The following is a 12,526-nucleotide window of genomic DNA, read 5'->3' as shown; positions in this document are numbered from 1 at the left end:
CAGTTGGGGGTTTTCTGGTGTTTGCTGCCCTCCTGCACTGCCTGGAGGTGGTGCGGCAGCATGGCAGCAGCGCTGTCCTCGGCCGCCGTGGCCTCTGGAGTGGGCTGTAAATGTTATTACTGTCACATAATTTGTATATGGCCTTGAAATGTACATGCTACTGAAGCACTGACATATGTTGCTGCTATGCTGTTTGAAGGCAGAGCTTTTAAAATGCAAGACAATATGAAGTATAGGAGCTAAAAAGAACATCCCAGATGATACTTCTGATTAAATCTTTATTTTCAAAATGACAAGTAGGTTGACGCTAAACAAGCCTTGTTCTTTCCAACAAAAGCTGACTAATTAAACTGACAACTTGTGGATTTAGCACACAATCTAGCAAATCGTTTGTACAAATGCCTGCTTGTGTGAAGCTGGCTCTACTGCTTGGATCCTTCTCATCAACAAATGTTCCAGAGTTGCTATTTGTTACAGATTTTGTCTCTGCATAGTGCAATTTTCCAAAGTATTCTTCACTTTCACTGAGAAAGGTTTTACAGGCACATTCAGCGGTTCCTGTTGGGTTTGTCTGCTGAGACAAAGGCAAAACCTTAATGAGATTATGTCCAAAAGGGATTTTTTCCAGCTTCTTTGTTTCAGCAGTTGCAAGATTAGATTGACAGGGCACCAATTTGAATCTCTCTTCTGCTTCCACTTGGACTTTTCTTCTTTTACAAGAATCTTCAAAGGTCCCTTCAGTATTATGAGTTCCAGGAACTCTGTGTTCAGTTTTATTTATCTTCTGATGTTCTAGATATCCAGACATAGCTGCATTTAAGTATTGAAGATTGGTTTCATGGGATGTCATTTCAGTCTGAAATATAAAAAATTAACATGTGCAGACATTCAAAACTAACATCTCAACTGTTACTCTTATTACTTACTTGTTCACAGACTCTGTATCCTTTGCTATTATTTTATTTTGATACACTGTCCTTTTTGGATTTTCCCTTGTTGTCCAAACTACAATGTCTTATCTTTTGTTCACAATTTGGGGGGCTTTATGTTGAGGAATGTTGTACCAGTTGAAATCCAGTTGATGTACTACTCAGTCTTATCTTTATTTCCAATTGCTTTTCTTTTTCTGTCTTGCATTTTATTTTAGCTTATGAGCAAGCAGGCACAGAAGTTGTGTGATTTAAAACTTCCATATAGTGCCTGTTTAACTGTATCCAATGAACTGTGAACAAAGGTAAAAGATATTGTCAAAGGCATTCACAACTGGATTCAACTGGTTCTGGTGGGTTTTCCGGGCTGTGTAGTGGTGGTCTGGTGGATCTTGTTCCTAACATTACGCCTGCATCTGTGGCTGGCATCTTCAGAGGTGTATCACAGAGAGAAGTCTGGAAACAGTGAGAAACAGACTTTTCTCTGTGATACACCTCTGAAGTTGCCAGCCACAGATGCAGGCGAAACATTGGCTCCCAGTGGAGTTCCGGATCGTCTTCAAGGTGTTGGTAATAACCTTTAAGGCCTTACGCGGCATGGGGCCCTCATACCTACGGGACCGCATCACCCCTTATGTCCCACGTAGGCCACTACGCTCAGCGGTGGCTGAACTGCTGGTGACCCCCGGCCCCGCGACGATGCGGCTGGCCTCGACCCGGGCCAGGGCCTTTACGGCTCTGGCCCCTGCCTGGTGGAATGCTCTACCTCCATCAGTCCGGGCCCTGCGGGACCTTGGTGAGTTCCGCAGGGCCTGCAAAACAGAGCTATTCCACCGGGCTTTTGGAGAGGCTGGCCGCGGTTTTACTGCCCCCCACTGAAACATCGGAATTGAAACTGAGGCTGCCATTCTCCATCCCTTGTTATTTCGGTCGGGCCCACTGTTGATTCTATCTGGGGCCGCCGCTCCCCCCTTTTTCCTCTTCTATTATTTAATTCTCCCTTTTAGCCTTGGGATTGGGCGCCCGTTTTTACCGTTTTATTGGTTTATTGTTTAAATTGTATATGATTGTTGCTGGATTTTAAATGTGTTAATTTATGCTGGATTTTAAATGTGTTAATTTATGCTGTTGGAGCTGCTGTCAGAGAACAGCCATGTTGGAAGCCGCCTCGAGCCCCTTGGGGAAGAGGCGGCCTATAAATTTGAAATATAAATAAATAAATATAAATTAGGAACAAGATCGACCGGACCACAGCCACGCAGCCTGGAAAACCCACCACAACCAAAGGTAAAATACTTGAATAAAAGAATTAAATACTGGGGACTCTTGGAAAAGTAGAACATTATCTCCAATTTTATTTTCACTTTTCTACTGTAGTGTTCTAGCAAAACGGGTTCAGCAGGCTTTCTATGGGCAGAAAAACTTTCAACATGTAACAAAAAGTATTTGTATGTCTTTCACCCAAAATGCCATCCAATGCATATAGTTTGAGAGAGTTGACATGTTGGTTAGCTGTAGAACAACTAGGTTCAAGTCCACTAGAACATTAGAGACTGACAATATTTTCAGAGTATGAGCTTTTGAGACTCAAAGTTCCCCTGGGCTATGTCAGATAAAAGTTAGAATGCAGATCTGCGAGTCCTTATGTCTCAGTCAGAAGATGCAGAGGTACAATGCAATCACCTTGATTCCGCAAAGGGAAAATGCTTGGGTGTAGAAAATTAGCATCTGTAGTGAGATATAAATCCTATGTCCCTGTTCAACTTGGTGGAGGGGAGGGGCATTTTCTGAACTTGTGAATGAACTTAAATTCAGCAGTCTCACTCTGTAATCTACCCTTGAAGCTTCTCTGATTGAGGACTGACACTCTTAAGTCAGCAATGGAATGACCTGGAGGATTAAAATGTTTCCACACTGGTTTTTGAGTGCTGTGATTTTTTAAATGTTGGATTAATGTCCATTTATTCTTTTTTGTAGGGACTGAACTGTTTGTATGGACTGACCTGTTTGTTTAGCTTTAAAAGGGGCTTGGTCAGATTTATGGACGAGAAGTCGATCTCTGGCTACCAATCTTGATCCTTCTTGATCTGAGGTTGCAAATGCCTTAGCAGACCAGGTGCTCAGGAGCAGCAGCAGCAGCAGCAGAAGGCCATTGCTTTCACCTCCTGCATGTGAGCTCCCAAAGGCACCTGGTGGGCCACTACAAGTAGCAAAGTGCTGGACTAGATGGACTCTGGTCTGATCCAGCAGGCTCTTTCTTATGTCTAATGTCGAGAGGAGAAGTACCCTGCTGACACATAATAACACTGGAAGATGAACAAGTGAATGAAACTGAGATGTTATAGCCCAAGGGTCTGCAACTTGTGGGTCTCCAATTGGCCATGCTGGCAGGGGCTGATGGGAATTGTAGTCCATAAACATCTGGAGACCCACAGGTTGCAGATCCCTGTTACAGCCATTGTTAAGTCCAGTGTTTGTGTGGTCAGAATGAATATGGGGACAGAAATGGCATCTTGATTTATTGCAGGCCTTCATCCCAGAGCACCACCTGGTTCCCAAAGCACCTTCTGACTGGGACATAAGGACTCAGGGATCTGCATTCCAACTCATATCTGATGAAATGAGCTTTGATTCTTGAAAGCTCATATGCTGAAAATACTGTTGGTTTCTAAAGTGCTACTGGTCTCAAACCTAGCTATCCTATGCATCATTACGTCCTTCTAATTCCATTGAAGTAAACTGGCTTAGAAAAGTATAACTTTGCTAACAGCACTGCAAATCAAACAAAGCTTAATCAATTAATTGTATTAGTTTTATCCTGGTAAGTCTAATGAAGCCAATGGGGTAGAAAAGTATAACTCTGCTGACAATTAGCCAATTAATTATATGAGTTTTGTAGCACAATCCTAAACCATATTTTATCCTTCTAAACTCATGAACCTAGAAGAGAACAGCTTTGTTTATGACAAGGGATCAATCTGCACACAGAAAATAACACTCACAGTGAGGACCCTCTTGGAAGAGGTGTTTTTTACTCCCTTCATATACAATGTTTTGTTTTACAAAGATTTACTACTGAATCAATCAAGGATACCTTTTAATTCATCAAACGTTTTAAAAATTAATTAATCTAACTGATTAAATGTTTCGGCTCTAATTACTACTAAGAGTGGCACAGCATGACTGATAAGGAAATCACTAAGGATTTTAACAGCTTCTCTAACAGCAGAAAGCTCAGAAATATGCAATTAGCTACATACACTGATACATTTAGAACTGGTTTCCGATATTACTATATATCTTCCTTTGTCCAGCACTTATTTGAAGGTGCAGGATCTCCAGTGTGCACATGGAGCTTCCCTTGTCAATTGCTTTCCTATTCACAGCAATTGATATGACACGCTGGCACACCTCCCAAAAAGTACCCACGTGGATTTTTCTGTTCCACAGAAGTGAATGAGCCAGCTGCTTAGGGACAGATTCCATGAGCACACTGTAGTTCATATGAAACTCTGGATGTTCTGCCTCCGGAAACAGAATAATCCTAATCTCTTTGTAAAGTATCCCCAATAGCAGGAAAAGTTGTTTGGTCAAATCCATATGGTGGTTTTAAAATGCACCAAATATGCACTGGATGCACTGGCTTAAATCCTTCACCACACATGCCCTGAGGTATTCTTAATCTGCTAGATTTCCACATCCTTCTCTCTGTGCCTCTGTATCTATCAGTCCATATATCCATACAGAAAGATAGCAGCAGTCTACAGCACTGAATCCGTAATCTTGGTGCAGTAATACCCCCAAAGTCAAGGTATTCCCTGTGACAGACTGCCACCTAGAGTGTCTGGGATTTAGGTCCCAAGACAGTAGCATAAGAATGACCCATTCACTTCCATTCCACATCAGACCATCCTTGCAGATTTATTCCCTGTTAGGCAAAGGACAATCTGGTTTGGATCAGACCACCTATTTGTCATGGAATTTCAGAGCCATTACCACGAGCTTGACGTGTGTGTGTGTGTGTGTGTGTGTGTGTGTGTGTTTGTTTGAGTGCGTGAGGTGACCGTATTTCACATGTTTCTGATTAGTTACAGTAGCCTCCACCATCAGAGGAGGACTTTGTGTGGAATTCACTAGAGCAGTTTGCCACTTTTGGAGCTGGCTTAAATCCAACTCCATTTATCATGTATATCAAGACATTTGGGATTGTCTCTTTTCTTTCATTTCAGCCATTAGAGGAAATGGAGTCCACATAAAATTGGGTAAGGGTTAAGGACTCCTTCAACTTCTTGTTACTACAAGGAACCCTGCACATACTCTGAGGAATCTGATACACTTAGGCCAGGGGTCGGGAACCCGTGGCGGAAGAGCCGCATGCGGCTCTTCCGCCGCTGTTCTGCGGCTCCATGAGCCAAGCTGCCGGCCCATCTTTACCCGCCTTGCAAGCAGCAGGGCGGGCGCATCCCTCACACGCGGCCGGCCAGGCCGCGCCATGGGCTTTGCCTCCTGCCCGCCTCGCTCATTGGCCGAGCCGCCGAACCCATCTTCGCCTGCCCTGCAGGCGCGGGGGGGGGGTGAGCGGGCGGGCGGGGGGGCGCGAGCGAGCAAGTGGGCGAAGGGGGGGCATACGAGCGAGTGGGGGGGTGAGCAGGGGAGGGTGAGCCAAATGGCTCTTTGAGGGGAAAAGGTTCCCGACCCCTGACTTAGGCAATGTGTTCATTGTTAGTTCATCTGTACTGATTTTCATTTGGACACCTCTGTGCTGCTGTTACTTGTGTGCCCTTCCCTTTTTGGTCCTTAAAAGTATAATTTAAACTGTTTATTCTTTTGGTTGTGGTGGGTTTTCTGGGCTGTGTGGCTGTGGTCTGGTAGATCTTGTTCCTAACATTTTGCCTGCATCTGTGGCTGGCATCTTCATAGGTGTATCACAGAGAAAGTCTGTTTCACACTGTGTCTAGTGAGAAGGGGAAAGTTTAGTGGGGTATATTGTCCATGTCCCAAGGTGGGGAACCAATCAGTAAGTGTTTGGGTGGAACTTGCTGTGCAAGCCTTTGACAATACATTGTCTATTTTTCCTCAAAAATGGGTCCTTTCCCCACACCTAGAGAATCCAATCACTCTTTCCCTTATTTTTCTCTTGTCTATTAAAACCCGCTTTTTAATAAAGAGTTTTTCTTGGCTTTGCTTAGTACAATTTAGGAAGTTGACAGGAAGAAAGTAGATGCCTTTGAAATGGGCTGCCAGACAAATAAAACAGTGGGTTCTAGATCAAATCATGCCTGAACTGTCCCCAGAAGCTGAAATGACTAAACTCTGGCTTGTAGCACTTTGGTCACATAATGAGAAGAGTCACTGGAAAAGATAATATTGGTAGGAAAGGTTGGAGGATGCAGAACTAGAGGGAGACCTGACACTGATTAACTCTGTAAAGGAAACCATGGCTCTCTGTTTGAAAGGCTTGAGCAAGGCTGTTGACAATAGGATGTTTTGGAGGACACTGATTCATAGGCCTCTTCCACAGATGCAGAATAATGCACTTTCAATCCACTTTCACAATTATTTGCAAGTGGATTTTGCTATTCCGCACAGTCAAATCCAGCTGCAAAGTGCATTGAAAGTGCATTATTTTGAATGTGCTGAAGTGGCGATAGAGTTGCCATGAGTTGGAAGCAGCTTGATGACACTTAACACACACAGTACAATTTATTTCTCTGGGATACTTCTCTTAACCTCTTCCCCAAGCACAAGACTTCACAGGTGCTACCAAATTAGTTACAAGGAATTTTATAGGGTTTCTATCATCACTTTGTTATTACTCTAGTGCTGTGTTGGAAGAATACCTTTTCAGTTGGTCAGTTTAGATGTTTTCAGGTGGTCCTGAATAGTGATGGCAGGTTGCCAGTGTATTCCCCAGGGAACCCTTAGTCTTAGGGAGTTTCCCAGCAAGGGAAAACACCATTCTCCTTTTCCCGCTGTAATACTTCCCTCCTGGATTTATGGTTTTGAACTAAAATGCCAAATTAGGAACACAGGGAGTGGCCATGCAAACTCATGTTCTGTTTTTCTAGGGATACTGAAAATCTTTTCTGCAAGACTGGATAACTGGCACTCGAATTTACAGAAACATTGACAGAAACTGTCAATGGGCAAAAAAAGTTATATAAACCATGGCAAGTAACAAAAAAAAGAAAAGGAACTTAACCTCTGTGGGGTTGAGCCAGGAATCTGAAGTGCTGAGGTCGTCTGCAGATTTGATTGCACATATCAGTATCCGAGTTATTGCCTCTTCTACACGATCCTCATGATCTGTATCCTACACGGAATGAAAGGTAACAAAAGTGGGGTAATTGGCATGCACACTTGTAGAAACAAGTAGAACTTAGGAGAACTCTAATACATAGATGCAATGAAGAAGAAAAGGATGTGCAGCACCAAAGGGGGGGGGGGTTGGGCCACAGTCGGTGGGCATTTTTATAGCTCCAGACATAGCCAATTCCCTGCAAGTTACATGGTATCACTGCTTATCTACAGATAGCCAGAAGAACCAGATAGAGCTGTGAAGTCAACAGGAGTCCTGAAGAGGACCATGTAAAAAAAGGACAACCTGTCTGATAACACGGTGTATTTCCTTTTCAAGGACAGCTTCCTGGGCTTCCAGTTGTGAAAAAATTCTCTTGTGTGATATTTCTTAACTCAGGGACTGGAACACCATTCGGTATTTTTAATTCCTCATTGACATCCCTCTGCTTAATCCTTTCAAGAAGAGATTCCACAAATTCGGCAGAATACAATACGTCCTGATTTGATCTCATCAATTCACTGAGCAACCTGTTTCACTTCTTCTCAAGGACATGATGTTTTTCATAAGGAGAGAAAAATAATCAACCATCTTTGGAGACCTTGCATTCACCTGGAACAGTCCTTTCTAGATTCCTTTCTCGCCAAGAAACTGCAAAGGGAAATTATTGTGCACTCATGCCATTGCCTCTGCAACACTAGTGACCATTACACCAATCCTCACATTCATTTCACATCCATTTGCATGCTTAGCGACCAACATTTAAATCATGCCAAGAGTTGAAGTTTTTACGTTTAATAGACATGGAAGCAAGTGGCCAAGGATTCATATAAACACACACAGGCGGGCAACAACTTGTGCAGGCATTCTACCACTGGGCTGAAATTTTGATAATTAGCTATAATACCCAACAGTTCTGATGCAGCACAAATTTGTTACAGAGACTTCATAAGGACTCCACTATATGAACATCAGGTGTTCGGGAAATAAAATTTTAATGTTAAAGTGTTCTTGAAAATCACCTGGGGGTGAGGAGAAACTAACATTCCTTAGAATCATAGCTGAGTTTTGTTATATAATACACCCATAAAGCCCCATGATCAAGCAATTACATTTTTCCTAATTGGTCGACAATACATTTCATTAGTTCCTTGTTAAGTGAGGCTTGCAAACCTTAATTTATACCACAGGGACAATATCTAATCAGGATTTTTTAATTTAGGAAGATCAAAAAGGCATGTCCAAAATTATTTCTTCAAATGATTTAAGCTCTTAAAACACAAAGGATATTACTGCAAGGCAGCAAATACCTTGGGAACTATTACCAACACAAGACTAGGGCAGACACTGTTATTTGACAGAAACGCCAGTCCACTGATGTATTACTGCCGCCTTAAATAGCAACAGAAAAAAGCAAATGTTGTCTTTAATGAAGGATACCAGCACACAGCTTTTAAAGATGAAACAAGAATTCCCTAATTGATTCTTACACATTACAAGTCGCCATGGCTTTCTTGGTGCCTTCAGGCAGTGAACACAAAGATTAATTTAGAATTTCATCAGAACAAGGCATGAAGACAGAGCCTTCCTTTTGGAATGAATGGCTTTAGATCAGGGGGCTGTTTAGAAAGCAGGAAGAAACGGATCCACATTGTGTGACATGGTGCTCAGGCACTAGAATCCATGGAGATGGATGAAGAAACAAGACTTGCTTGAATTTGCAAGTTGAAGACTGGAGTGAAGGAAGATGCAAACTTACATCCTATTTTTGAAGACCTCACCAAGTCCCCTTTTCCTACGAACTCTAGCATCCAGTTTCTCTTCTACTGTTTCATCATGATACTAGAAAAAGGATGCCGTACTGAGAATAAGCTGCCAATATTGCTGTCGAAGTCATGTATGTATTGACGAATTTAGAACATTCGTATGCTGCCTTTCTACCCAACTAGGGCCCTCAAGATGGTGAACAATTAAAGAGATATTTATATCTTTTTAAAATAGTATGTAATTGGCAATTAGATACAATTAAGGAGGGGTCAGTAACGGTATGCCAGATGAAACAGAAATTCTTCAGCTCTTTGATTTGTGGGGGAGAATAGATAAATCTCCCTTGGGAGCAAACGGTATAACAAATAGATCACACTTCACTTATTTAATTTAACAGTATTATTCATAATTTATTATGTTTCCAAAATGCAAAATTTTGGTTGCAGTGTTTAGCCATACCTGGGTTCCTACATTTCTGATTCAACAGTGCAGCTAGGTATTCTGGGGGAGAAGAATTGTTTTCTTTGTAGTGGAGTCCCACAGTGACCCCATAAGATTGCATAGCCTGCACCAGTCCAACGACAGTAGTTGTCAGCTGTATAGATCAGCTCAGGCTAAATCACTGACAAAGCAGTTTGTACCCACAGGAATATTTCTATAGTTGGCAGGATTTCTGCTCACAGAGTATAACTTTCTTGCCATCCCCCTTCTAGCTGTAGCCCAAAACGTTTCCCCCAAATGCTGCTCCTAGGAGGCAGTTTGGACTGTAGCATGAACAGGGAGAGTAAAACAGTTCTGCTCCATGGGTAGAAACACTTCTGCCCATGAAAACTCTGGTGGATCCAAGCCAGGGTATTTAATCCTTAGCATTAAAGACAGGTAGGCTCTTAGGTGTGTGACAGCTATGGTTTCTTTTGATGTATGTCCTATATTAACAAACATAGAAGCCACTACCCAGATGCACTCAGAAGCCCTAATAACATGGCACAAAATCAAAATCTTGGTCTCAAATCAGGATTCATAGAATTGCTGCTGGATGTCACCTAACATGGAACCCAAAATCAGGATTCATAGAATTGCTACTGGATTTCGTAGACCCAAAATCTCATAATGAGAAAATGGAGTTTGAGATTGTAAGTAGGTCCAACAAAATCCAGAATTATTTCTTTGAAGTTCCTACAGTGGAATGAATACTGCTCCCAGTCACAAGGTACCATGGGTTGTATTGCCTCAGGGCAGCGTAGTTACTGTGTATAACCCTTAGATTAAAATACTCATTATGCAGTCTGACTGTAAGTGAAGCACATCTTCAGGAAATCAGATGGGGTTTGTATTAGAAGCAATCAGAAAGATGGACATTCTGAAGAAATGGGGACACAAGACTTCCAGATAGAATTCCTCCAAAGGGTTTCACACACCCCTAAACTCTTTGACTTTGAACATTATTATAATGCAGTCTCACAAGACTGCCAAACTTCTCGTTTATTTATTGCCTCCATTTTAAAGTATGCACATTGAGGCTTGCTTACTTTGATTGTATGATAACTGTTAAAATCTCAAGGTGCAGCAACCCTGACTGGGAAGTTCATTTAGCCTCACGGAATCTATGAGCAACATCCATCATACATTAGGAAGAAAGGCTGGGAGCATGTTGAAAACAAATTAAAAACTTTCTTTTCTTATTGTAAGGTCTCCACAAAATAATTAATTATGTTGGATGGGGCTAGTGAGGCTGGCATGACGCACACCTCTCACGTCAACGTGATGGCAGCTGGTTATTGCTGGAAGCTAGAACTGCTTTAATGAATAATGAAAATGTTCTTGATATCTTATTCTAACATCCATGTCACGCACTATTTTCCCAAGATGGATAGGCCCACATCTCAAAGGTAATGTTGCTATAATCTCCAAGGATAACATACTATAAGCAACTGTCATCTGCACCACAGAGATTATACACAGACAATTCTAAGGTTAAATACTTGAACCCATTCAGCTTAAGAGCTCAGATCTTCCATGCTATTTATGAGGCTTCCAGTTTGGGAAGATTGATTCATAACCTATGTCAAGCATATGGCACTCCATCAAGAAATGGAACTGTGTAGAACTCTAATAGTTTGTTCTGCGGAAAAAAGATGGATCAACAAGAAGATATTCTATGAAGAACACAATCGAGATTTCAGTTTTAAAGCATAACAACAGTCTCAATCCCAACTCATACCTGAGGCATCATACAAGACACAACAGGTGTTTTTCCTATACTTTGTTAAGCTTAAATGGACACACTAACTCATTTTTGCTTTCTTCCCTTTTGCACAACTAAGGATCTATCTCTTATCAATTACATTTTTATCCTGTCCTCTATCCAGGAAGCTCAAAGTAGAGTACATGGCTCTCCTCGCTCACATTTTATTCTTAAAACAATTTGACAAGGTTGGTTCAGTTGAGAAACTGTCTCTGCAATCCCAAAAACACTTTCCTGAAGAGACCTGAGCAGGATTTTGAGTAGATATATTTAGGATGGCACTGTGTGACTGGCCAAGCTTCATGGCTTAGTGGAGATTTGAACCTATGTCTCTTGAGTCCTAGTCTGAAACTTTAAATGTGACACACCATATTGGCTGTCACAAATTCCATCTCCTAATCTGAAGCCATAGCATTTTCTGGCTGCTTTGGTCTTAAGCAGTCACTGTTGGAAATGTCATGACATGGCTGAAAATACATGCACAGCTTTTTAACTATACAGAGACAAAACCCGAGAGTAATTTCCAGCTCTTCAGTTTGAATAAGTGTACACTCTGCTTCTGATAACGTAAATATTAACATTACTCTGTTTAGCAATAAGCTTACCGTATAAGCCTAGCAAACTGCTAGTTAGGTTTCCACACACGCAACTTTCAATAATATTCACAGTCCCCCACAGCAGTCAGACAATTCCTCAATAGCTTTACTGTGAGTCAGCACCAGAAAAATAAAAAAAATGCAAGCCAATCAGGGGTCCAAGGGGAAACCCTGTGTAAAAGGTTTCAGTTCTGAAGTTCACAGATCACCACAGTGAAAGGGCAGAGCCATGCTGCTATGATGAGGCAAGTGCCTTTCAGTTTCAACAAATGAATGGCAATAATTTCATGATGGAGGTGAGGAGAGTTACCAGTTCAATCCACGAGTTTATGCTCACAGTGATGGGGTCAATGGATTCTACGTAATGCCACCAGTGCCTGGGAACAAACAGGATCTGAAATTAAAACAGAGAAATTACCATTGTCACAGCAGTTTTTCCACTGCAGACATATTTTGTATGATTAAAACATTTCCATTAACTTTTTAAAAGCCACAATTTTCTCTTTTACAAGTTGACATTTTACTACACCGGGGAGTAAAATGGGTCTCTTAGAGACCCAGTTTTAAAACTCTTTGTCAGTAAAGATATCTCCCATTTGTGTTGAAGCATGGGGATGGAATGAATAGACATGAACTAATCTGAAACCATCCAAAAATATTTTTTGAGATGTACTTCGACAATAGATCCCCT

The 12,526-nt window shown here is 41.7% G+C and overlaps 1 protein-coding gene across 1 annotated transcript in view; it reads right to left on the bottom strand.

The window, feature by feature from the left end:
- Positions 1–264: 264 nt before the first annotated feature.
- HSPBAP1 (HSPB1 associated protein 1) overlaps positions 265–12,526 on the bottom strand; it is a 58,437-nt gene continuing 46,175 nt past the window's right edge. The window contains exons 6-8 of the mRNA XM_048486237.1: positions 12,146–12,229; positions 7,132–7,242; positions 265–856 (exon numbers count right to left, since the gene is read on the bottom strand). Of these exons, the coding sequence (XP_048342194.1) occupies positions 308–856; positions 7,132–7,242; positions 12,146–12,229 (744 nt within the window). The 3' untranslated portion in view covers positions 265–307. The remainder of the gene's footprint in view (positions 857–7,131; positions 7,243–12,145; positions 12,230–12,526) is intronic.

Source organism: Sphaerodactylus townsendi, linkage group LG02 (assembly GCF_021028975.2).
Source record: "Sphaerodactylus townsendi isolate TG3544 linkage group LG02, MPM_Stown_v2.3, whole genome shotgun sequence".
Lineage (NCBI taxonomy): Eukaryota > Metazoa > Chordata > Lepidosauria > Squamata > Sphaerodactylidae > Sphaerodactylus > Sphaerodactylus townsendi.
This window is presented reverse-complemented; position numbering and strand designations above follow the sequence as displayed.